The sequence below is a fragment of the Trematomus bernacchii genome, unplaced genomic scaffold, assembly GCF_902827165.1.
Source record: "Trematomus bernacchii unplaced genomic scaffold, fTreBer1.1, whole genome shotgun sequence".
NCBI lineage: Eukaryota > Metazoa > Chordata > Actinopteri > Perciformes > Nototheniidae > Trematomus > Trematomus bernacchii.
Genome location: NW_022987685.1, coordinates 5,366,674 through 5,393,426, shown reverse-complemented (window position 1 = coordinate 5,393,426; position 26,753 = coordinate 5,366,674). Strand labels below are relative to the sequence as shown.

General features: G+C 46.7%; 2 protein-coding genes across 2 annotated transcripts in view; both read left to right on the top strand.

The window, feature by feature from the left end:
* The window catches only part of LOC117487839 (mucin-5AC-like), an 11,428-nt gene extending 8,049 nt beyond the window's left edge, over positions 1-3,379 (top strand). The window contains exons 4-7 of the mRNA XM_034136558.1: positions 957-1,079; positions 1,671-1,823; positions 2,703-2,851; positions 3,195-3,379. Of these exons, the coding sequence (XP_033992449.1) occupies positions 957-1,079; positions 1,671-1,823; positions 2,703-2,851; positions 3,195-3,379 (610 nt within the window). The remainder of the gene's footprint in view (positions 1-956; positions 1,080-1,670; positions 1,824-2,702; positions 2,852-3,194) is intronic.
* A 3,382-nt stretch (positions 3,380-6,761) lies between these two features.
* The window catches only part of LOC117487838 (mucin-2-like), a gene marked incomplete at both ends in the record, with an annotated part of 29,133 nt that continues 9,141 nt past the window's right edge, over positions 6,762-26,753 (top strand). The window contains 13 exons of the mRNA XM_034136556.1: positions 6,762-6,987; positions 7,108-7,985; positions 9,594-10,214; positions 11,070-11,328; positions 11,641-12,449; positions 12,585-14,489; positions 14,694-17,669; positions 17,823-17,887; positions 18,045-18,226; positions 18,651-18,841; positions 19,026-19,090; positions 19,242-19,423; positions 19,715-19,905. Coding sequence (XP_033992447.1) covers positions 6,762-6,987; positions 7,108-7,985; positions 9,594-10,214; positions 11,070-11,328; positions 11,641-12,449; positions 12,585-14,489; positions 14,694-17,669; positions 17,823-17,887; positions 18,045-18,226; positions 18,651-18,841; positions 19,026-19,090; positions 19,242-19,423; positions 19,715-19,905 — 8,550 coding nt within the window. The remainder of the gene's footprint in view (positions 6,988-7,107; positions 7,986-9,593; positions 10,215-11,069; positions 11,329-11,640; positions 12,450-12,584; positions 14,490-14,693; positions 17,670-17,822; positions 17,888-18,044; positions 18,227-18,650; positions 18,842-19,025; positions 19,091-19,241; positions 19,424-19,714; positions 19,906-26,753) is intronic.

Below are 26,753 nucleotides of genomic sequence, written 5' to 3'. Positions count from 1 at the left end.
CTACTGTTGCAACAACAACAGCAGCACCTACAATACTGCTACTCCGACAACAGTGCACTACAACTACTGCTGCACCTACGACAACAGCACCTACTACTGAAGCAACAAAACAGCACAGCACCCACAACTACTGCTGCTCGACAACAGTGCACCTACAAACTACTGCTGCTCCGACGACGGTGCAACCTACAACTACTGCTGCACCTTTGACAGCAGCCCCTACTACTGTTGCAACAACAACAGCAGCACCTACAACTACTGCTGCTCCCAAAACGGTACAACCTACAACTACTGCTAATCCGACAACGATGCAACCTAAAACTACTGCTGCACCTACAAAAGCAGCACATACTACTGTTGCAACAACAACAGCAGCACCTACAACTACTGCAGCTCCGACAACGGTGCAACCTACAACTACTGCTACACCCACAACTGCAGCCCCTACTACTGTTGCAAACACAACATCAGCACACTACAACTACTGCTTGCTCCGACAACGGTGCAACCTACAACTACTGCTACACCTACAACTGCAGCCCCTACTACTGTTGCAACAACAACAGCATCACCTACAACTACTGCTAATCCGACAACAGTGCAACCTACAACTACTGCTGCACCTACGACAGCAGCTCCTACTACTGTTGCAACAACAACAGCAGCACCTACAACTACTGCTGCTCCATCAACTGTGCAAACTACTATTACTGCTTCTCCTACAACTGCAGCCCCTACTACTGTTGCAACAACAACAGCAGCACCTACAACTACTGCTGCTCCGACAACGTTGCAACCTACAACTACTACTGCACCAACGACAGCAGCACCTACAACTACTGCTGAACCATCAACAGTGCAACCTACAACAACTGCTTCACCTACAACTGCAGCCCCTACTACTGTTGCAACAACAACAGCAGCACCTAAAACTACTGCTGCTCCAACAACTGCAGCGCCTTCAACTGTTCCTCCAACGACTGCTGTGCCTACAACTGCTGCGCCTACATCTGCTTCGCCTACAACTGCTGCACCTACAACGTCTCGACCTGCGACTACAGCACCTACTACTATAGTAGGTTTACTTTTTTTCTCATTTACAGCTTCCACTGCTGCTCCAACGACTGCTTCACCTACAACTGTTGCTCCAACAACTGCTGCCCCTACAACTGCAGCACCTACAACTGCTGCACCTACTACTGTTGCCCTGACAACTGCTGAGGCTACAACTGTTGACCTGACAACAGCAGCACCTACAACTACTGCAGCTCCGACAACGGTGCAACCTACAACTACTGCTTCACCCACAACTGCAGCCCCTACTACTGTTGCAACAACAACATCAGCAACTACAACTACTGCTGCTCCGACAACGGTGCAACCTACAACTACTGCTACACCTACAACTGCAGCCCCTACTACTGTTGCAACAACAACAGCATCACCTACAACTACTGCTAATCCGACAACAGTGCAACCTACAACTACTGCTGCACCAACGACAGCAGCACCTACAACTACTGCTGAACCATCAACAGTGCAACCTACAACGACTGCTTCACCTACAACTGCAGCCCCTACTACTGTTGCAACAACAACAGCAGCATCTAAAACTACTGCTGCTCCGACAACTGTGCAACCTACAATTACTGCTGCTCCAACAACTGCAGCGCCTTCAACTGTTGCTCCAACAACTGCAGCGCCTTCAACTGTTGCTCCAACGACTTCTGTGCCTACAACTGCTGCGCCTACATCTGCTTCGCCTACAACTGCTGCACCTACAACGTCTCGACCTGCGACTACAGCACCTACTACTATAGTAGGTTTACTTTTTTTCTCATTTACAGCTTCCACTGCTGCTCCAACGACTGCTTCACCTACAACTGTTGCTCCAACAACTGCTGCCCCTACAACTGCAGCACCTACAACTGCTGCACCTACTACTGTTGCCCTGACAACTGCAGCACCTACAACTGCTGTACCTACAACTGCTGAGGCAACAACTGTTGACCTGACAACTGCAGCACCTACAACTGCTGCGGCTACAACCGCTGCGGCTAGTACTGTTGCCCCGACACCTGTGTCACCTACAACTGCTGTGCCTGCAACTGCTGAGGCTACAACTGTTGACCTGACAACTGCAGCACCTACAACTGCTGAGGCTACAACCGCTGCGGCTACAACCGCTGCGGCTACTACTGTTGCCCCGACACCTGTGCAACCTACAACTACTGCTACACCCACAACTGCAGCCCCTACTACTGTTGCAACAACAACATCAGCAACTACAACTACTGCTGCTCCGACAACGGTGCAACCTACAACTACTGCTACACCTACAACTGCAGCCCCTACTACTGTTGCAACAACAACAGCATCACCTACAACTACTGCGGCTCCATCAACTGTGCGAACTACTATTACTGCTTCTCCTACAACTGCAGCCCCTACTACTGTTGCAACAACAACAGCAGCACCTACAACTACTGCTGCTCCGACAACGTTGCAACCTACAACTACTGCTGCACCAACGACAGCAGCACCTACAACTACTGCTGAACCATCAACAGTGCAACCTACAACTACTGCTTCACCTACAACTGCAGCCCCTACTACTGTTGCAACAACAACAGCAGCATCTAAAACTACTGCTGCTCCGACAACTGTGCAACCTACAATTACTGCTGCTCCAACAACTGCAGCGCCTTCAACTGTTGCTCCAACAACTGCAGCGCCTTCAACTGTTGCTCCAACGACTTCTGTGCCTACAACTGCTGCGCCTACATCTGCTTCGCCTACAACTGCTGCACCTACAACGTCTCGACCTGCGACTACAGCACCTACTACTATAGTAGGTTTACTTTTTTTCTCATTTACAGCTTCCACTGCTGCTCCAACGACTGCTTCACCTACAACTGTTGCTCCAACAACTGCTGCCCCTACAACTGCAGCACCTACAACTGCTGCACCTACTACTGTTGCCCTGACAACTGCAGCACCTACAACTGCTGTACCTACAACTGCTGAGGCAACAACTGTTGACCTGACAACTGCCAGCACCTACAACTGCTGCGGCTACAACCGCTGCGGCTAGTACTGTTGCCCCGACACCTGTGTCACCTACAACTGCTGTGCCTGCAACTGCTGAGGCTACAACTGTTGACCTGACAACTGCAGCACCTACAACTGCTGAGGCTACAACCGCTGCGGCTACAACCGCTGCGGCTACTACTGTTGCCCCGACACCTGTGTCACCTACAACTGCTGGGCCTACAACTGCTTCGCATACAACTGCTCCGCCTATGACCGCTGCCCCAACAACTGCTTCTCCTACAACTGCTGCCCTGACAACTGCAGCAACGACAACTGTAGCACCTAAAACTGCTGCACTGACAACTGCTACACCTACACCTGCAGCACCTACAACTGCTGCATCCACAACTGCAACACCTACGACTGCTGCACCCACAACAGCTTCACCTACAACTGCAGCACCTACGACTGCTGCCCCTACAACTGCAGCACCTACAACTGAATCACCTACAACTCCAGCACCCACAACTGCTGCACCTACGACTACTTCAGCTACAACTGCATCCCTTACAATTGCTGCACCTACAACTGCTGCACCAACAACTTCAACACCTACGACTGTTGCACCCACAACTGATTCACCTACAACTGCTTCACCTACAACAGCAGCACCTATGACTGCTGTACCCACAACTGCTTCACCTACAACTGCTTCACCTACAAATGCAGCACCCACAACTGCTACACCGACAACTGCAGCACCCACAACTGCTGCACCTACAACTGCTACACCAACAACTGCTTCACCTACAACTGCAGCACTTACAACTGCTGCACCTATGATTGCTTCACCCACCACTGCAGCACCTACAACTGCTGCACCAACAACTGCAGCACCTACAACTGCAGCATATACGACTGCTTCACCCACAACTGCTTCACCTACAACTGCAGCACCTACAACTGCTGCACCCACAACTGCAGCACCCAAAACTGCAGCACCTACAACTGCTTCACCCACAACTGCTGCCCCTATGATTTCTGCAAATACAACAGCTGACCCTACAACTGCTGCACCCTCAACTGCAGCACTTAGTACTGCTTCACCCACAACTGCAGCACCCACAACTGCTGCCCCTACAACTGCAGCACCTACGACTGCTGCACTGACAACTGCTGCACCTACAACTGCAGCACCTACAACTGCTGTATCCACAACTGCAACACCTACGACTGCTGCACCTACGACTGCTGCCCCTACAACTGCAGCACCTACAACTGCTGCACCTACGACTGCTGCACCCACAACTGCAGCACCTACGACTGCTGCACTTACAACTGCAGCACCTACATCTGCTGCACCCACAACTGCAGTACCTACAACTGCAGCCCCTACTACTGTTGCAACAACAACAGCATCACCTACAACTACTGCTAATCCGACAACAGTGCAACCTACAACTACTGCTGCACCTACAACAGCAGCTCCTACTACTGTTGCAACAACAACAGCAGCACCTACAACTACTGCTGCTCCATCAACTGTGCAAACTACTATTACTGCTTCTCCTACAACTGCAGCCCCTACTACTGTTGCAACAACAACAGCAGCACCTACAACTACTGCTGCTCCGACAACGTTGCAACCTACAACTACTGCTGCACCAACGACAGCAGCACCTACAACTACTGCTGAACCATCAACAGTGCAACCTACAACAACTGCTTCACCTACAACTGCAGCCCCTACTACTGTTGCAACAACAACAGCAGCACCCAAAACTACTGCTGCTCCAACAACTGCAGCGCCTTCAACTGTTGCTCCAACGACTTCTGTGCCTACAACTGCTGCGCCTACATCTGCTTCGCCTACAACTGCTGCACCTATAACGTCTCGACCTGCGACTACAGCACCTACTACTATAGTAGGTTTATTTTTTTTCTCATTTACAGCTTCCACTGCTGCTCCAACGACTGCTTCACCTACAACTGTTGCTCCAACAACTGCTGCCCCTACAACTGCAGCACCTACAACTGCTGCACCTACTACTGTTGCCCTGACAACTGCTGAGGCTACAACTGTTGACCTGACAACAGCAGCACCTACAACTACTGCAGCTCCGACAACGGTGCAACCTACAACTACTGCTACACCCACAACTGCAGCCCCTACTACTGTTCCAACAACAACATCAGCAACTACAACTACTGCTGCTCCGACAACGGTGCAACCTACAACTACTGCTACACCTACAACTGCAGCCCCTACTACTGTTGCAACAACAACAGCATCACCTACAACTACTGCGGCTCCATCAACTGTGCGAACTACTATTACTGCTTCTCCTACAACTGCAGCCCCTACTACTGTTGCAACAACAACAGCAGCACCTACAACTACTGCTGCTCCGACAACGTTGCAACCTACAACTACTGCTGCACCAACGACAGCAGCACCTACAACTACTGCTGAACCATCAACAGTGCAACCTACAACTACTGCTTCACCTACAACTGCAGCCCCTACTACTGTTGCAACAACAACAGCAGCATCTAAAACTACTGCTGCTCCGACAACTGTGCAACCTACAATTACTGCTGCTCCAACAACTGCAGCGCCTTCAACTGTTGCTCCAACAACTTCTGTGCCTACAACTGCTGCGCCTACATCTGCTTCGCCTACAACTGCTGCACCTACAACGTCTCGACCTGCGACTACAGCACCTACTACTATAGTAGGTTTACTTTTTTTCTCATTTACAGCTTCCACTGCTGCTCCAACGACTGCTTCACCTACAACTGTTGCTCCAACAACTGCTGCCCCTACAACTGCAGCACCTACCACTGCTGCACCTACTACTGTTGCCCTGACAACTGCAGCACCTACAACTGCTGAGCCTACAACTGCTGCACCTACAACTGCTGCCCCTACAACAATAGCACCCACAACTGCTGCTCCTACGACTGTTGCCCCAACGACTAATGCACTTTCAACTGCTGCGCCTACAACTGCTTTGCCTACGACCGCTGCCCCAACAACTGCTTCACATACGACTGCTGCACCTAAAACTGCTGACCCTACAACAGCAGCACCTAAAACTGGTGCGCCTACAACTGCATCTCCTACGACTGCTGCACCTACAACTGATGCCCCTACAACTGCAGCACCTACAACTGCGGCCCCTACAACTGCAGCACCTACAACTGCTTCCCCTACAACTGCAGCACCTACAACTGCTTCCCCTACAACTGCAGCACTTACAACTGCTGCACCTACAACTGCTGCACCTACAACTGCTGCACCTACGACTGTTGCCCTGACAACTGCACCAACTACAACTGATGAGGCTAAAACAGTTGACCTGGCAACTACAGCACCTACAACTGCTGAGGCTACAACTGCTGCACCTACCACTGCAGTCCCTACCACTGCTGCTCCAACAACTGCTGCCCCGACAACCGTTTTGCATACAACTGCTGCACCTACGACTGCGGCCCCTACAACAATAGTAGCCACAACTGCTACACCTACAACTGATGCAACAACAACAGCAGCACTTACAACTACTGCTACACCTACAACTGCAGCCCCCAATACTGTTCCAACAACAACAGCAGCACCTACAACTACTGCTGCTCCATCAACGGTTCAACCTACAACTACTGCTTCACCTACAACTGCAGCCCCTACTACTGTTGCAACAACAACAGCAGCACCTACAACTAATGCTGCTCCAACAACGGTGCAACCTACAACTACAGCTACACCTACAACAGCAGCACCTACAACTCCTGCTAATCCGACGACGGTGCAACCTACAACCACTGCTGCACCTACGACAGCAGCACCTACTACTGTTGCAACAACAACAGCAGCACCTACAACTACTGCTGCTCCGACAACGGTGCAACCTACAACTACTGCTACACCTACAACTGCAGCCCCTACTACTGTTGCAACAACAACAGCAGCACCTACAACTACTGCTGCTCCGACAACAGTGCCAACTACAACTACTGCTGTCCCTAAAACTGCAGCCCCTACTACTGAAGCAACAACAACAGCAGCAACTACAACTACTGCTGCTCCGACAACGGTGCAACCTGCAACTACTGCTAATCCGACAACGGTGCAACCTACAACTACTGCTGCACTTACGACAGCAGCACCTACAACTACTGCTGCTCCATCAACGGTGCAAACTACAACCACTGCTTCACCTACAGCTGCAACCCCTACTACTGTTGCAACAACAACAGCAGCATATACAACTACTGCTGCTCCGACAACGGTGCAACCTACAACTAAAGCTACACCCACAACTGCAGCCCCTACTACTGTTGCAACAACAACAGCAGCACCTACAACTACTGCTGCTCCGACAACAGTGTCACCTACAACTACTGCTGCACCTACGACAACAGCACCTACTACTGAAGCAACAACAACAGCAGCACCTACAACTACTGCTGCTCCATCAACGGTGCAAACTACAACCACTGCTTCACCTACAACTGCAGCCCCTACTACTGTTGCAACAACAACAGTAGCACCCACAACTACTGCTGCTCCGACAACAGTGCCACCTACAACTACTGCTGCTCCGACGACGGTGCAACCTACAACTACTGCTAATCCGACAACGGTGCAACCTACAACTACTGCTGCACCCACGACAGCAGCACCTACTACTGTTGCAACAACAACAGCAGCACCTACAACTACTGCTGCTCCGACAACGGTGCAACCTACAACTACTGCTAATCCGACAACGGTGCAACCTACAACTACTGCTGCACCTACGACAGCAGCACCTACTACTGTTGCAACAACAACAGCAGCACCTACAACTCCTGCTGCTCCATCAACGGTGCAAACTACTATTACTGCTTCACCTACGACTGCAGCCCCTACTACTGTTGCAACAACAACAGCAGCACCTACAACTACTGCTGCTCCGACAACAGTGCCAACTACAACTACTGCTGTCCCTAAAACTGCAGCCCCTACTACTGAAGCAACAACAACAGCAGCACCTACAACTACTGCTGCTCCGACAACAGTGCCACCTACAACTACTGCTGCACCTACGACAACAGCACCTACTACTAAAGCAACAACAACAGTAGCAACTACAACTACTGCTGCTCCGACAACGGTGCAACCTACAACTACTGCTAATCCGACAACGGTGCAACCTTCAACTACTGCTGCACCTACGACAGCAGCACCTACTACTGAAGCAACAACAACAGCAGCACCTACAACTACTGCTGCTCCGACAACGGTGCAACCCACAACTACTGCTAATCCGACAACGGTGCAACATACAACTACTGCTACACCTACAACTGCAGCCCCTACTACTGTTGCAACAACAACAGCAGCACCTACAACTACTGCTGTTCCGACAACAGTGCCAACTACAACTACTGCTGTCCCTAAAACTGCAGCCCCTACTACTGAAGCAACAACAACAGCAGCAACTACAACTACTGCTGCTCCGACAACGGTGCAACCTACAACCACTGCTTATCCGACAACGGTGCAACCTACAACTACTATTGCACTTACGACAGCAGCACCTACAACTACTGCTGCTCCATCAATGGTGCAAACTACAACCACTGCTTCACCTACAACTGCAGCCCCTACTACTGTTGCAACAAAAACAGCAGCACCTACAACTACTGCTGCTCCGACAACAGTGCCACCTACAACTACTGCTGCACCTACGACAACAGCACCTACTACTGAAGCAACAACAACAGCAGCAACTACAACTACTGCTGCTCCGACAACGGTGCAACCTACAACTACAGCTAATCCGACAACGGTGCAACCTTCAACTACTGCTGCACCTACGACAGCAGCACCTACTACTGAAGCAACAACAACAGCAGCACCTACAACTACTGCTGCTCCGACAACGGTGCAACCCACAAGTACTGCTAATCTGACAACGGTGCAACATACAACTACTGCTACACCTACAACTGCAGCCCCTACTACTGTTGCAACAACAACAGCAGCACCTACAACTACTGCTGTTCCGACAACAGTGCCAACTACAACTACTGCTGTCCCTAAAACTGCAGCCCCTACTACTGAAGCAACAACAACAGCAGCAACTACAACTACTGCTGCTCCGACAACGGTGCAACCTACAACTACTGCTAATCCGACAACGGTGCAACCTACAACTACTGCTGCACCTACGACAGCAGCACCTACTACTGTTGCAACGACAACAGCAGCACCTACAACTACTGCTGCTCCATCAACGGTGCAAACTACTATTACTGCTTCACCTACAACTGCAGCCCCTACTACTGTTGCAACAACAACAGCAGCACCTACAACTACTGCTGCTCCATCAATGGTGCAAACTACAACCACTGCTTCACCTACAACTGCAGCCCCTACTACTGTTGCAACAACAACAGCAGCACCTACAACTACTGCTGCTCCGACAACGGTGCAACCTAAAACTACTGCTACACCTACAACTGCAGCCCCTACTACTGTTGCAACAACAACAGCAGCACCCACAACTACTGCTGCTCCGACAACAGTGCCACCTACAACTACTGCTGCTCCGACGACGGTGCAACCTACAACTACTGCTAATCCGACAACGGTGCAACCTACAACTGCTGCTGCACCTACAACAGCAGCACCTACTACTGTTGCAACAACAACAGCAGCACCTACAACTACTGCTGCTCCGACAACAGTGCAACCTACAACTACTGCTGCACCTACGACAGCAGCAACTACTACTGAAGCAACAACAACAGCAGCACCTACAACTACTGCTGCTCCGACAACGGTGCAACCTACAACTACTACTACACCTACAACTGCAGCCCCTACTACTGTTGCAACAACAACAGCAGCACCCACAACTACTGCTGCCCCAACGACAGCAGCACCTACTACTGTTGCCACAACAACAGCAGCACCTACAACTAGTGCTGCTCCATCAACGGTGCAAACTACAACCACTGCTAATCCGACAACGGTGCAACCTACAACTACTACTGCACCTACGACGGCAGCACCTACTACTGTTGCAACAACAACAGCAGCACCTACAACTACTGCTGCTCCGACAACGCTGCAACCTACAACTACTGCTAATCCGACAACGGTGCAACCTACAACTACTGCTGCACCTACGACAGCAGCACCTACTACTGTTGCAACGACAACAGCAGCACCTACAACTACTGCTGCTCCATCAACGGTGCAAACTACTATTACTGCTTCACCTACAACTGCAGCCCCTACTACTGTTGCAACAACAACAGCAGCATCTACAACTACTGCTGCTCCGAGAACGGTGCAACCTACAACTAAAGCTACACCCACAACTGCAGCCCCTACTACTTTTGCAACAACAACAGCAGCACCTACAACTACTGCTGCTCCGACAACAGTGTCACCTACAACTACTGCTGCACCTACGACAACAGCACCTACTACTGAAGCAACAACAAGAGCAGCAACTACAACTACTGCTGCTCCGACAACAGTGTCACCTACAACTACTGCTGCACCTATGACAGCAGCACCTACTACTGAAGCAACAACAACAGCAGCACCTACAACTACTGCTGCTCCGACAACGGTGCAACCTACAACTACTGCTACACCTACAACTGCAGCCCCTACTACTGTTGCAACAACAACAGCAGCACCCACAACTACTGCTGCTCCGACAACAGTGCCACCTACAACTACTGCTGCTCCGACGACGGTGCAACCTACAACTACTGCTGCACCTTTGACAGCAGCACCTACTACTGTTGCAACAACAACAGCAGCACCTACAATTACTGCTACTCCGACAACAGTGTCACCTACAACTACTGCTGCACCTACGACAACAGCACCTACTACTGAAGCAACAACAACAGCAGCAACTACAACTACTGCTGCTCCGACAACGGTGCAACCTAAAACTACTGCTACACGTACAACTGCAGCCCCTACTACTGTTGCAACAACAACAGCAGCACCCACAACTACTGCTGCTCCGACAACAGTGCCACCTACAACTACTGCTGCTCCGACGACGGTGCAACCTACAACTACTGCTAATCCGACAACGGTGCAACCTACAACTACTGCTGCACCTACGACAGCAGCACCTACTACTGTTGCAACAACAACAGCAGCACCTACAACTACTGCTGCTCCGACAACAGTGCAACCTACAACTACTGCTAATCCGACAACGGTGCAACCTACAACTACTGCTGCACCTACGACAGCAGCACCTACTACTGTTGCAACAACAACAGCAGCACCTACAACTACTGCTGCTCCATCAACGGTGCAAACTACTATTACTGCTTCACCTACAACTGCAGCCCCTACTACTGTTGCAACAACAACAGCAGCACCTACAACTACTGCTGCTCCATCAACGGTGCAAACTACTATTACTGCTTCACCTAAAACTGCTTCCCCTACTACTGAAGCAACAACAACAGCAGCACCTACAACTACTGATGCTCCGACAACAGTGCCACCTACAACTACTGCTGCACCTACGACAACAGCACCTACTACTAAAGCAACAACAACAGCAGCAACTACAACTACTGCTGCTCCGACAACGGTGCAACCTACAACTACTGCTAATCCGACAACGGTGCAACCTTCAACTACTGCTGCACCTACGACAGCAGCACCTACTACTGAAGCAACAACAACAGCAGCACCTACAACTACTGCTGCTCCGACAACGGTGCAACCCACAACTACTGCTAATCCGACAACGGTGCAACATACAACTACTGCTACACCTACAACTGCAGCCCCTACTACTGTTGCAACAACAACAGCAGCACCTACAACTACTGCTGCTCCGACAACGGTGCAACCTACAACTACTGCTAATCCGACAACGGTGCAACCTACTACTGTTGCAACAACAACAGCAGCACCTACAACTACTGCTGCTCCGACAACAGTGTCACCTACAACTACTGCTGCACCTACAACAACAGCACCTACTACTGTTGCAACAACAACAGCAGCACCTACAACTACTGCTGCTCCGACAACAGTGTCACCTACAACTACTGCTGCACCTACAACAACAGCACCTACTACTGTTGCAACAACAACAGCAGCACCTACAACTACTGCTGCTCCATCAACGGTGCAACCTACAACTACTGCTAATCCGACCACGGTGCAACCTTCACCTACAACTGCAGCCCCTACTACTGTTGCAACATCAACAGCAGCACCTAACACTACTGCTGCTCCGACAACAGTGCCAACTACAACTACTGCTGTCCCTAAAACTGCAGCCCCTACTACTGAAGCAACAACAACAGCAGCACCTACAACTACTGCTGCTCCGACAACAGTGCCACCTACAACTACTGCTGCACCTACGACAACAGCACCTACTACTGAAGCAACAACAACAGCAGCAACTACAACTACTGCTAATCCGACAACGGTGCAACCAACAACTACTGCTGCACCTTTGACAGCAGCACCTACTACTGTTGCAACAACAACAGCTGCACCAACAACTGCAGCTCCTACCACTATGGGTCCTACAACATTAGCACCTATGACTGGAGCCCCTACAACAGCTGCACCCACAACTGAAGCACAAACAACTGCAGCTCCTACGACTGCCGCACCTACCACAGTCGCTCCTACAACTGCGGCTCCTACGACGGCCGTACCTACAACCGAGGCTCCTACAACTGCAGCACCTACCACGGTTGCTGCTACAACTGCAGCACCTACAACTGCCTCACCTACAACCGGCGCTCAAACGACAGCCAAACCTACAACAGCTGCACCAACAACTGCAGCTCCTACAACATTATCACCTACGACTGGAGCCCCTACAACAGCTGCACCGACAACTGTTGCTGCTACAACTGCAGCACCTATAACTGCCTCACCTACAACCGGCGCTCAAACTACTGCCAAACCTACAACAGCTGCACCAACAACTGCAGCTCCTACCACTATGGCTCCTACAACATTAGCGCCTACGACTGGAGCCCCTACAACAGCTGCACCCACAACTGAAGCACAAACAACTGCAGCTCCTACGACTGCCGCACCTACCACAGTCGCTCCTACAACTGCGGCTTCTACGGCGGCCGTACCTACAACCGAGGCTCCTACGACTGCAGCACCTACCACTGTTGCTGCTACAAGTGCAGCACCAACAACTGCCTCACCTACAACCGGCGCTCAAACGACAGCCAAAGCTACAACAGCTGCACCCACAACTGCAGCTCCTACCACTATGGGTCCTACAACATTAGCACCTACGACTGGAGCCCCTACAACAGCTGCACCTACAACAGCAGCAACCACAACAGCTGCTCCTACCACTATTGCTCCTACAACTACAGCCCCTACAACACGTGCACCAACAACCAAGGCTCCTACGACTGGAGCCCCTACAACAGCTGCACCGACAACTGTTGCTGCTACAACTGCAGCACCTACAACTGCCTCACCTACAACAGGCGCTCAAACTACTGCCAAACCTACAACAGCTGCACCAACAACTGCAGCTCCTACCACTATGGGTCCTACAACATTAGCACCTATGACTGGAGCCCCTACAACAGCTGCACCCACAACTGAAGCACAAACAACTGCAGCTCCTACGACTGCCGCACCTACCACAGTCGCTCCTACAACTGCGGCTCCTACGACGGCCGTACCTACAACCGAGGCTCCTACAACTGCAGCACCTACCACGGTTGCTGCTACAACTGCAGCACCTACAACTGCCTCACCTACAACCGGCGCTCAAACGACAGCCAAACCTACAACAGCTGCACCAACAACTGCAGCTCCTACAACATTATCACCTACGACTGGAGCCCCTACAACAGCTGCACCGACAACTGTTGCTGCTACAACTGCAGCACCTACAACAGCAGCACCTACAACTGCCTCACCTACAACCGGTGCTCAAACTACTACCAAACCTACAACAGCTGCACCAACAACTGCACCTCCTACCACTATGGCTCCTATAACATTAGCACCTACAACCGAGGCTCCTACGACTGCAGCATCTACCACTGTTGCTGCTACAACTGCAGCACCTACAACTGCCTCACCTACAACCGGCACTCAAACTACTGCCAAACCTACAACAGCTGCACCAACAACTGCACCTCCTACCACTATGGCTCCTATAACATTAGCACCTACAACTGGAGCTCCTACGACTGCCGCACCTACCACAGTCGCTCCTACAACTGCGGCTCCTACGACGGCCGTACCGACAACCGAGGCTCCTACGACTGCAGCACCTACCACTGTTGCTGCTACAAGTGCAGCACCTACAACAGCAGCACCTACAACTGCCTCACCTACAACCGGCGCTCAAACGACAGCCAAACCTACAACAGCTGCACCAACAACTGCAGCTCCTACTACTATGGCTCCTACAACATTAGCAGCTACGACTGGAGCCCCTACAACAGCTGCACCGACAACTGTTGCTGCTACAACTGCAGCACCTATGACAGCAGCACCTACAACTGCCTCACCTACAACCGGTGCTCAAACTACTGCCAAACCTACAACAGCTGCACCAACAACTGCAGCTACTACCACTATGGTTCCTACAACATTAGCACTTAAGACTGGAGCCCCTTCAACAGCTGCACCCACAACTGAAGCACAAACAACTGCAACTCCTACGACTGCAGCAACCACAACAGCAGCCCCTACGACTATTACTCCTACAACACTTGCACCAACAACCGAGGCTCCTACGACTGCAGCACAAACAACTGTTGCTGCTACAACTGCAGCACCAACAACTGCCTCACCTACAACCGGCGCTCAAACGACAGCCAAACCTACAACAGCTGCACCCACAACTGAAGCACAAACAACTGCAGCTCCTACGACTGCCGCACCTACCACAGTCGCTCCTACAACTGCGGCTCCTACGACGGCCGTACCTACAACCGAGGCCCCTACGACTGCAGCAGCTACCACTGTTGCTGCTACAACTGCAGCACCAACAACTGCCTCACCTACAACCGGCGCTCAAACGACAGCCAAACCTACAACAGCTGCACCAACAACTGCAGCTCCTACAACATTATCACCTACGACTGGAGCCCCTACAACAGCTGCACCGACAACTGTTGCTGCTACAACTGCAGCACCTACAACTGCCTCACCTACAACCGGCGCTCAAACTACTGCCAAACCTACAACAGCTGCACCAACAACTGCACCTCCTACCACTATGGCTCCTATAACATTAGCACCTACAACTGGAGCCCCTACGACTGCCGCACCTCCCACAGTCGCTCCTACAACTGCGGCTCCTACGACGGCCGTACCTACAACCGAGGCTCCTACGACTGCAGCACCTACCACTGTTGCTGCTACAACAGCTGCACCAACAACTGCAGCTCCTACAACATTAGCACCTACGACTGGAGCCCCTACAACAGCTGCACCGACAACTGTTGCTGCTACAACTGCAGCACCTACAACTGCCTCACCTACAACCGGCGCTCAAACTACTGCCAAACCTACAACAGCTGCAACAACAACTGCAGCTCTTACCACTATGGCTCCTACAACATTAGCACCTACGACTGGAGCCCCTACAACAGCTGCACCCACAACTGAAGCACAGACAACTGCAACTCCTACGACTGCATCACCTACCACTGTTGGTCCAACAAATGCAGCAATTATAACAGCAGCAGCTACAACTGCCTCACCTACAACAAGCAATCCAACGACGACCGCACCTACAACTGCAGCTCCTACGACTGCCGCACCTACCACAGTCGCTCCTACAACTGCGGCTCCTACGACGGCCGTACCTACAACCGAGGCCCCTACGACTGCAGCACCTACCACTATTGCTGCTACAACTGCAGCACCTACAACTGCCTCACCTACAACCGGCGCTCAAACTACTGCCAAACCTACAACAGCTACACCAATAACTGCAGCTCCTTCTACTATGGCTCCTACAACATTAGCGTCTACGACTGGAGCCCCTACAACAGCTGCACCGACAACTGTTGCTGCTACAACTGCAGCACCTACAACAGCAGCACCTACAACTGCCTCACCTACAACCGGTGCTCAAACTACTACCAAACCTACAACAGCTGCACCAACAACTGCAGCTACTACCACTATGGTTCCTACAACATTAGCGCCTACGACTGGAGCACCTTCAACAGCTGCACCCGCAACTGAAGCACATACAACTGCAACTCCTACGACTGCAGCACCTACCACTGTTGGTCCAACAAATGCAGCAATTACAACAGCAGCCCCTACCACTATTGCTCCTACAACTACAGCCCCTACAACACTTGCACCAACAACCGAGGCTCCTACAACTGCAGCACCTACCACTGTTGCTGCTACAACTGCCTCACCTACAACCGGCGCTCAAACGACAGCCAAACCTACAACAGCTGCACCGACAACTGCAGCTCCTACAACATTAGCACCTACGACTGGAGTCCCTACAACAGCTGCACCGACAACTGTTGCTGCTAGAACTGCAGCACCTACAACTGCCTCACCTACAACTGGCGCTCAAACTACTGCCAAACCTACAACAGCTGCACCAACAACTGCAGCTCCTACAACATTAGCACCTACGACTGGAGCCCCTTCAACAGCTGCACCCACAACTGAAGCACAAACAACTGCAGCTCCTACGACTGCCGCACCTACCACAGTCGCTCCTACAACTGCGGCTCCTACGCCGGCCGTACCTACAACCGAGGCTCCTACGACTGCAGCACCTACCACTGTTGCTGCTAAAACTGCAGCACCTACAACTGCCTCACCTACAACCGGCGCTCAAACTACTGCCAAACCTACAACAGCTGCACCAACAACTGCAGCTCCTACCACTATGGCTCCTATAACATTAGCACCTACAACTGGAGCCCCTACAACAGCTGCACCCACAACTGAAGCACAGACAACTGCAACTCCTACGACTGCAGCACCTACCACTGTTGGTCCAACAAATGCAGCAATTATAACAGCAGCAGCTACAACTGCCTCACCTACAACAAGCAATCCAACGACGACCGCACCTACAACTGCAGCTCCTACGACTGCCGCACCTACCACAGTCGCTCCTACAACTGCGGCTCCTACGACGGCCGTACCTACAACCGAGGGCCCTACGACTGCATCACCTACCACTGTATCAGCTACAACTGCCTCACCTACAACAAGCAATCCATCGACGACCGCACCTAAAACAGCAGCACCCACAAGTGCTGCACCAACTACCCCGCTTGCAACCACTGATGCACCCACATCAGCAGCCCCTTCGAGTGTTGCAAAAAACCCTGCTACTCTGACGAGTGCAGCACCTACAACTGGCACTTCCATGACATCAGCAACAACAAGAGCTGCACTTTCAACTGCAGCATCTACGACAGCAGACCCTAACACTGTCACGCCAACTACACCTGTTGCAACAAACACTGTGGGATCAGAAACTGCTTATATTCTCTCAGCAGAACTGATAAGACCGACTTATTCACCTGCCCTCAGTAACTCCAACAGCGATGAATATAAAGCACTTAAAGTAACAATACAAAAAGCGGTAAGAGCATTTTCAAAATATGCATTTGCCATTGATTGATTATCGCGGTGTGAAAAAAGCATTTTACAGAATGTTTTTGCAACTGTCATATCTGTTTAGAAAGAATGTTCTTAAACAATAATCAAGGTCTTTGAATGTTGCTTTCTTTTGCAGTGTAACGAGAAATACAGCCTCAAATTCCCAACTACGTTTTCCGACTGCCGTTTGAAAAGCTTCAGGTAAGAAGATTTTCCTAGAGTGCTTCTCTGATTGAACTCTAAATGCAAGATTTCAGTCTTAAAATGTGTATCTCTAATCCTTTAAACAATTAAACAAGGCAACAGAATCATCTCAAGTCATAATATAATACTTGTCCCCTTCCCTTCTATTTTACAGTGCCTTAAATACACCACAAGGGTCTGAAACTAAAGCAACTGTGGGGGTTGTGTTCCATGGGACTACTGCCATTGCAGATCTCCCACAGAATGATATTGTTGCTCAAACCTTAGTAGAAGCGCTGAGTAATTCCAACAATATTCCTAACCTGAGCATTAATCCCACTTCAGTCAAAGTATTGGGTAAGTAAACACAAGAAAATATTGTACCATCATCATTTGAAATACATTTGGAATAGAATGTGCCGCTCAAGCTCAGTTCATAAATAAGTCAGCAACTGAACTCATTCTGAAAACCTCAACAATATTCAGTGTTGTACAGTCCAATCTATGCATGACGAGCTCTTCTCCAAATTATCTTATATTCAGTAAGAAAGCTTTTTAATTGAATAATCTCTTATTTACTGATATATATCGTTACTCATCATTCACTAGATAAGATAATAGAATGTTTGCAAAGACTACTTTTTGAAAGCCTTTTATTATGGTTCTTATTGGTCTGTGAAACTGTAACCAAAGTAAATTTGACATCATACAAGGATAAATATATCCTTTGAGTATTTGCACTAAAATGTATTCACATATTGTTAATATATTTGTTTTACAGAAAGTCCAGTGCCAGATATAATTACAACTGATGCACCAGCAACCACACCAGTTGCAGCAGCAACAAACACAGCAGCCCCGGATCATAGTTATGTTCTAAACGTAGAATTAATAGGAGAAGCTTTTTCCCCTGCTCTCACTAACACCAGCAGCAAGGAATACAAAGCACTTGAAAAAATAATTTTAAATGCGGTGAGTGCATTTTCAAATCACACAAATGTAAATGAATTGGTTTGAACGTGAATGAACAATCGGATGGAAAGTTTAAGATGTCAATGAAAGCTAATCATGGCCTTTTAATGTTGCATATCTTCATAATTGCCTTTTAGAAAACTGTGCTTGAAAGCTAATCTTTCAATGTTGTTTCTTTTTGCAGTGTGGTGAAATATACAGAAAAACCTATCCCAAAACCTTTTCCCACTGCCTTTTGAAAGAATTCCGGTAAATAAATATTTGTGATTTGAGTTCTTCTCTGACTATTTATTTATTGAGTGTCTAACATGTGTATCTTCTAATATTGGTAGTTAATCATACATATCAAAAGACAATATTATAATCTCATATTACTTTCCTCATTGTGTTTCTGATACAGTGCCTCAAATGTAACACGAGTTACTGAAACTCGGGCGACTTTTGCAGCTGTGTTCCATGGGAATACTTCTCAAGCAGAACTCCCAATGAATTCTGCTGTTATTAAAGACTTCATACTAGCTGTCAATAATTCCGACAATGCCTTCAACTTGAGCATAAATCCCACCTCAGTCATGATATTAGGTAAGTATCCACAACACAATATTTAGTCATTTTCAGATCGTAAAAGATATAGAAAACATGAGGTTCTTATGCTCTGTTTATAAATAAATCACCTAAATTATTCTACTTTGAAACTAAATGGAGGTAAAGATTATTGAAGACAACATCCAAGCATGTTAATCAATTAGCTTAACTACCTTGTATTTACAAATAATAATGATAATGGAATTGTTATTAACTGCACCGTTTTTTCAAATCAGCTACTTCAAAATTAGATTATATGACTCTGCTAAACCAATTTTTGTTTTACAGACAGTCCAGTTGAAGATCCGATTACGACTGCTCCACCTACAACCACACCATCCGCAGCAACAACAACACCTGCAGCCCCTGAACCCACTTATATTCTCTCAGCAGAATTTAAAGAAGTGGCTTTTTCACCTGCCCTCACTGACTCCAACAGCAATGAATACAAAGCACTTGAAACAGCAGCTCTAAATGCGGTGAGAGCATTTTCAAAATATACATCTGGGTAACACTTTATTTTGATAGTCCATAGTTAACACTCTATAAGTCATCAGTTGACATTTAGTAGCATGTCAACAGTGCATCAGTTGACAAGTGTCAGTTGACATTCAACAGCACCGTTCAAACTGACAAGTAACTAACCATTAGTTGACGATCAACAGATAAGCAACTAAAGTTCAGTTGACTATTACATTAAGCATTAGTTGATGATCAACAGATAAGTAACTTCAGAGTTTAGTTGACTATTACATTAACCATTAATTGATGATCAACAGATAAGTAACTTCAGAGTTTAGTTGACTATTACATTAACCATTAATTGATGATCAACAGATAAGCAACTTTAGAGTTTAGTTGACTATTACATTAACCATTAGTTGACGATCAACAGATAAGCAACTAAAGTTCAGTTGACTATTACATTAACCATTAGTTGATGATCAACAGATAAGTAACTTCAGAGTTTAGTTGACTATTACATTAACCATTAATTGATGATCAACAGATAAGCAACTTTAGAGTTTAGTTGACTATTACATTAAGCATTAGTTGATGATCAACAGATAAGTAACTTTAGAGTTTAGTTGACTATCTGTTGATTGTCAACTAATCTAGAGTTGACTATCAGTATACTTTTAGTAGGTTCTCCACTAAGCGTTTGTAGGCATGTGTTAGGACTATCCAATTAAAGTGAAAAACAGTTGAGAACAGTAGAAAGTCTATAACCTATCAACAGAACACATACAGTCATCCACTAATTATATGCAACAGACATGGGAATAAAGCGAAATCTTTTGCACAACTGATCACAAACACTGGATAACTGAAGTCAATACCAGGCTATAAAGCACAGTAGAACAAACATTATACACAGCATATCAGAGAAAGAAAGCTATTTTATTTTAATAATACACTACAAGTAAAAACACTGAACAGTTGTGAACCACATTCAATCCTACTAAAATCCTACATTTAAACGTAATTATTAACAGGTCGCAAAAATAGAATGCAAAAATAGAATGCAAAAAGGCTTAACAGTTTGCCTAAAACTGCAGGGCATGGGATTGACCATACACAGCATATACTAAGATACTTAAAAGTTTTTTTTTTTTACTACTATATATCAAAAAAAAAAAATATATATATATATATAAAAAAGAAAATACATTATTCAACTGTTCATTTAGCGTTTCAATAGACTATATTTCACAACTGTGTATTAACATTACATTTTAAAGTTTTCTCTACAATACCAGGAATAAACCTCTGGTGGAAACAGTCAATCCCTTATATATTTTTTTTGTAGGCGTACAAACTTAAAATTAAGAATACACATCAGCTAATAAAATACCCGCTGTGAGTTAGAGAAGGAAAACTTCCCAAAAGTAGCTTCCCCCCCCACAACAACAACAACGCTCAACCCACATTCAGAATTACCTGACAGAAAAGGGGATGAGCTGTTTGTTCCTTTTCATTTCATCTATCTTTTCTGCCAGTTCACCGACTATTTTCTTCTGACAGAGTTGGGCTAATTTTAAAAGTGTGTTTTTACCCTTAAACTGGTCTAGGACACTTTTATCTACCAGGAATACTTCAGCAATTGCTGCAGTGTCTTTCACAGCATTCCTGGAAACATGAGCTTTCTTAAAAGCTTTGGTCATCCTGAAGCCTCTCTGCACCAGTTTAAGGACACGCCGATATCTCCTCACCACATCTGAGATGGAAGACACTGAAAAATAAAGAATACATTAATGTCAATAAATGTTATGGCCCCCCAATAATTGTTGTGGTGTGTATTGTGTGCAGTGTCTTAGTTGCAGGGTGAGCCATAGTGTTTCTCACATATTTTCTCTTGAAAAGGGACTACAACTTGGATGAATGTGTGTGACTTCCCATTTGTTTTAGAACATGTGTTGTATTTTATAGTAGGTACTAGGTAGTGTGCCTGTATGCGCAGTGTGCAAATCTAGTTAGATAATTTGCTATTTATTGGTAAAAAACATATTGGTGGTAAAAACTGGTGAGAACATTATTTATATTTCATTATTCATTACAGGTTCAGCTCAAACAGCCATAGTAGATGAGCATTAGAGGTGTGGACATTTCTCGATTTATAAGATGCATCGCGATGTACGATTCTGCATCGATGCAGTGACAGAACATAAATCGGGAGTTTGGTTTCATATCAGCTTAGTGAGAGTCTTACTGCGTTCTGTCATTTTATGTTGCGCTAGTTTCTCTCCTCTCCTCTGATCTCCGTTTCCCCGAGGGCAGAGCTTTACACACACCCCGTGTGTGCAGAGGTGAGAGGCGGCATTCAAACGATCTGCAGTCCACTAACTTGTTGCTCTCACTACCAATAACAGCTGCTCTGTTATGCCAAATTCACATCAGGCAGCAGCGAAGTGCAGATCGCCACAATGATGACATTTTTCTGAGGCGTGTTCATGTGTTTCAGACGAGAAGAAATTCTTTATAACATAGGTCAACGTGTCAGGACTCTGTTTACTGATTGGCTGCGGGTACTCTCTGGCTGCGCTTCGCCACTAAAAGTTGAAATATCCCCAACTTTTTGTTTGGTTGCACTTCCCCGCAGAATCAAACGTCCGCTGTGCGCTCATAGATATCGCATAGTAGAAGAACTATGAGTAAGGGAAGGTCCGTAGCTGCTAGGCAGTGTAAATGCCATCGGCTTTGTGCTGCATTCACATGATGCCGGAATAGTCTGAAAAGTTATCTCCCTGCCCATTCACCCCCCCCAAAGCAGTCAACCTAGGGAAACACTGAGCTGCTATGTGAAAACCTTATTTTTGTAGATTACAGCACACTGCAGAATTATTTAAGTTTTGTTTTTATTAAGTTTATGTGAGGTGGCTCACACAGATACTGGTATTGAAAAGAAGCTTTTATATTAAAGTCTGTACAGTCAGATCTTTGAAAGCACTTTCTAAATAAAAAAGGGAGTTCAGATTTATCTGACTGCTTGTATTAATAGATAACATTTTTTGCTATGTGCAGTAATATAGAAAATTGAGGATGCAATACATTGAGATGCATCGAGGATTGTTGGGAATTTGAATCGTTGACAGGTGAACCGTATTCAAATCGAATCGTGAGGCCACACCTCTAGTAAGCATGTGGTGTGCCTCTATTTTAGTTCATTCAACCTACACCCCAACCACTCCGGCACGATGAAGAGTACATTGGTGATAAGAGTGATGATGATTGGTCAATGGGATTGTATGCCCCAAACCCAGTATAAAGCACTAAGCTCACAATAATAACCTAAATACATAATACCTAAATACATTCAGCAGGTGTGTTAGTTTATTCAGGGTTCTTACACCTTTTCCAAAGTCAAATTCAAGCACTTTTCAAGCATTTTCAAGGTGCATTTTCAAGCTTTTCAAGCATCTTACAGCTGTTGTAAATTACATATTTATATACACATACTTATACTCAAATGATTATTTCCATACCTCACATTAAATCAGATGTTCTTTATGCTATAAACAACCAAATGTGTGTTTCATAATAGCATTCTACATGAGGATTTCAAAATGTGTGACCCATCTGTACGTAGACTGGGCATCCCATATAACCTGGCTGAGCCAATATAAAACAATCAGCCAAATAACTTTTCAATATATTATTGATTACTATTTTTGAGGTACTTTTAGGTTGGCAGTAAACACAAGTCAGAGGTAACTGGTGTACTTTGACTCCACTACATGTATTTAATACCTTTAGTTACTTTACAGATGTGGATGAATGATGTGAAATATAATCAAGTGTTAAATCAGACTTTAGTTCCACCTGGAGTAAATTCACAAGCTACTCTGTAGTATACAAAGTCATTCAAACTAGCTGCAACTTTACCAGCTTTGAGAACACTTTAATGATCAATCATTATAAAACATATCATATACAATTATTAGGGATGCTCCGATCGCCAATTTTGGGGCCGATCGCCGGAATCAGTATCGGCCGATACCGATACCGCTCTCTTTTCCTCTCTCCCTCTCTCTCTCCCTCTCTCTCCCCCTCTCTCTCTCTCCTGACAGCCCGTCAGTATCTCCTGCAGCTCACTGATCCAGTAATGAGCGACCCGACAGTGAAGAATAAATATATTTATAACTAGTTTAGCTTGTTCCAGAGGTAGATAAAATAGCTAAGTGTGTTAGGTCTAACTCTTAATGTGTGTTCTGCTCCGCTCACCGGTCCGTCACAGCGGGTGGAGCTGCAGGATTTCTGCTTCACACACACGTTGCATACCGCTATTTTATTGTCATTTTCGGACACTTAAAATACTGCCAGACTAGTGAAGCCATTTTGGCGAGCTTGTTTTGCCGCGCACAGAGAAAAGTGTCATGTATTTTACATGCAACGATAGCCTAATCTAAAATGTTCTACTATGGCGTACCTTTCGTGTGGTGTGTGGCTCGTCAGCGCAGACTCTCGCATCGTTATTGTTGCACACTTTGCAGGAGGCTACTCTTGGGCTTCGCTTGACCCTCGTCTTAGCCATGGCTTGTATTTGTCTTCTGCTAGCCAACGCTCGTTGAAACGGCAACCTCCTGGCATACTGTCATCTATCACTCTCATCAGAATGCCCAGGTCACACACGTAACAAAAACACTTGCCGGTCACGCGCATTGCGCGGGAAGGCCGGAGCGGAGCTGTTTTATGTAAAAGCGAAGCAATTAAGCGCGCTCCGACTTCTTTATTTTCTTTTAATCTAAAAAGCGAAGTAAAGCATTTACAATTTCAAGCACTTTATCCCAAATTCAAGCACCATTCCCAAAATTCAAGCACTTTTCAAACCTTGAAAACACCTCGTACAATTTCAAGCATTTTCAAGAATTTCCAGCACCCGTACGCACCCTGTTTATTATACCTCGCTCTCCTTTTCCTTTTGACCTCTTCGCCTTTTTGTTTTCCTTCTTCCCTTTTTTGCTTCTCTTCTTGCCATTCTTCTTCTGCTTCTTTTTCTTCTTTTTCTTCTTTCCCTCATCAGAAGAGTCAGAGGTAGAGGTAGAGCTTGAGTCAGAGCTTGAGTCAGAGCTTGAGTCAGTGCTGGAATCGTTGCTGGAATCCGTGCTGGAGTCCAACCTCATGGCCTGCGGCTCCTTATCTCCAGTGGCCATTACTTCCAAGTTCCCATCTGTTGATGAATGATAAATGACAAACAGAAATAAACTTTAAGTTTAGTCCCCACAAAGGATTTGCCTAAAGGCCAGAGGAGTCTGCTTTTATCACAATATACAACATTACAGAATGACATTGGTGTGACTGAGCTTGAGCAACTGATAACCTAAGGTGGTTTGAGGTTGTACATGAAGTGCATACTAATTGATGCGGTGGAGGTTAGATTGGGTATAAAGAGACATTGCAGAAGTACAAATAATGTTCACAAAACTTTAGATGGGATGTCTTATGTTTTATATATACAAAAGGGAGTTGTGTATGAGAAAATGCATTAGTCTGCTACTTTCAAACTGCTTTGTGTAGAACGTTTCTATCACTATTAGTGTATTTCCATTAATTCCAACCAATTAGTGCTCATGTGGTCTAAGCCAATTCATCTTTAAATGGAGAGCCAATATGCTATGACAAGGCAGCAGTCAACAGCCTATACACAAGTGAAGTTAATTAAATTCCTAAAGGAATTCCTGAAAAATGACAACAATAGCTGAAATATTGTAAATATTATAGCCCAAATAAGAGACTTGAATTCCCTGGGAAATTGTATTTTCTCTGTTAAATTGTTTTTAATATTTTTGGTGAACATTTCAAGAGTTTGATTTATAATGCAAAAATACATTTGCAGTGCTCTGCCTGAATATCAATAACAAACTACAAACCCCTTTGTATAACACTGAGCAGAGACCTATAAATGTAGAAAGTACATGTCATGGGACTACGGATGAAAAATAGCCTCTTGGCTAACTCTGGCACATTTACAGTAATGTTTATCAATGTGCACTGTCCCTGATAAATGAATAAATAAAAAAATAGATGGCGAGGCAGCCATTTTTGTTTGCAATTCAAAAGATGCACATAAAGCAGCAGCCAATAGGAGGCTATACAGTTTTAAATGCAATTGATAGTAGCCCAAATAGGTAAAAGCAAAAGGGCGATGATATGCTGTCAAGATACTGTCATAAAAACAAACCCATGTGCAGTGGTAGCACTTTGATGAAGGGCTCCCAAACGCCCTGCCAGCAGTTTTCTTTCAGTGAAAAACGCTATATGGACACACGCCATTAGTGATCCTACACATTGTCCAGCTAAATATCTACATGCACTAAATGTAAAAATATAACGCCAAATCAAAAATAGTTACTTGAGAAAAAATAATATTGAAAGGCTGGCAATAATATTCAATAATAGCTGAAATACTGTTGTGGTATACTGCGCCATAATTATTTTGAAGCCACACAGGTTCTGGAGAGCCCTAATGTAAAACTTTGCTCCACCTGTACAAACCTTGCTCTTGTATAGAGTTCTTGGCCTCAAGCTGCTGCTTGAGTCTGCCATTTTCCTCCTCTAGCTCATCCACCCGAGACTGGAGCATCTCAGCCTTCTTTCTCCATACAATATGCTGCTTGACAAGCATACTACTTTCCACGTTACCAGCTGCAAAATAGGACATGACAAATTAGGAATACTGGTCAGAAGGCTAAGGCGATGATTTGGTATAAAAAACGTTTCACATGTTTCAGTACTTCTGTTCTGGAACTGCTCAGAAACCCCCTTATTGTCAATATACCTAGGAAAGCTACACATTCTCTAAATGTCTCTAGTTTGTGGTTGAACAGTT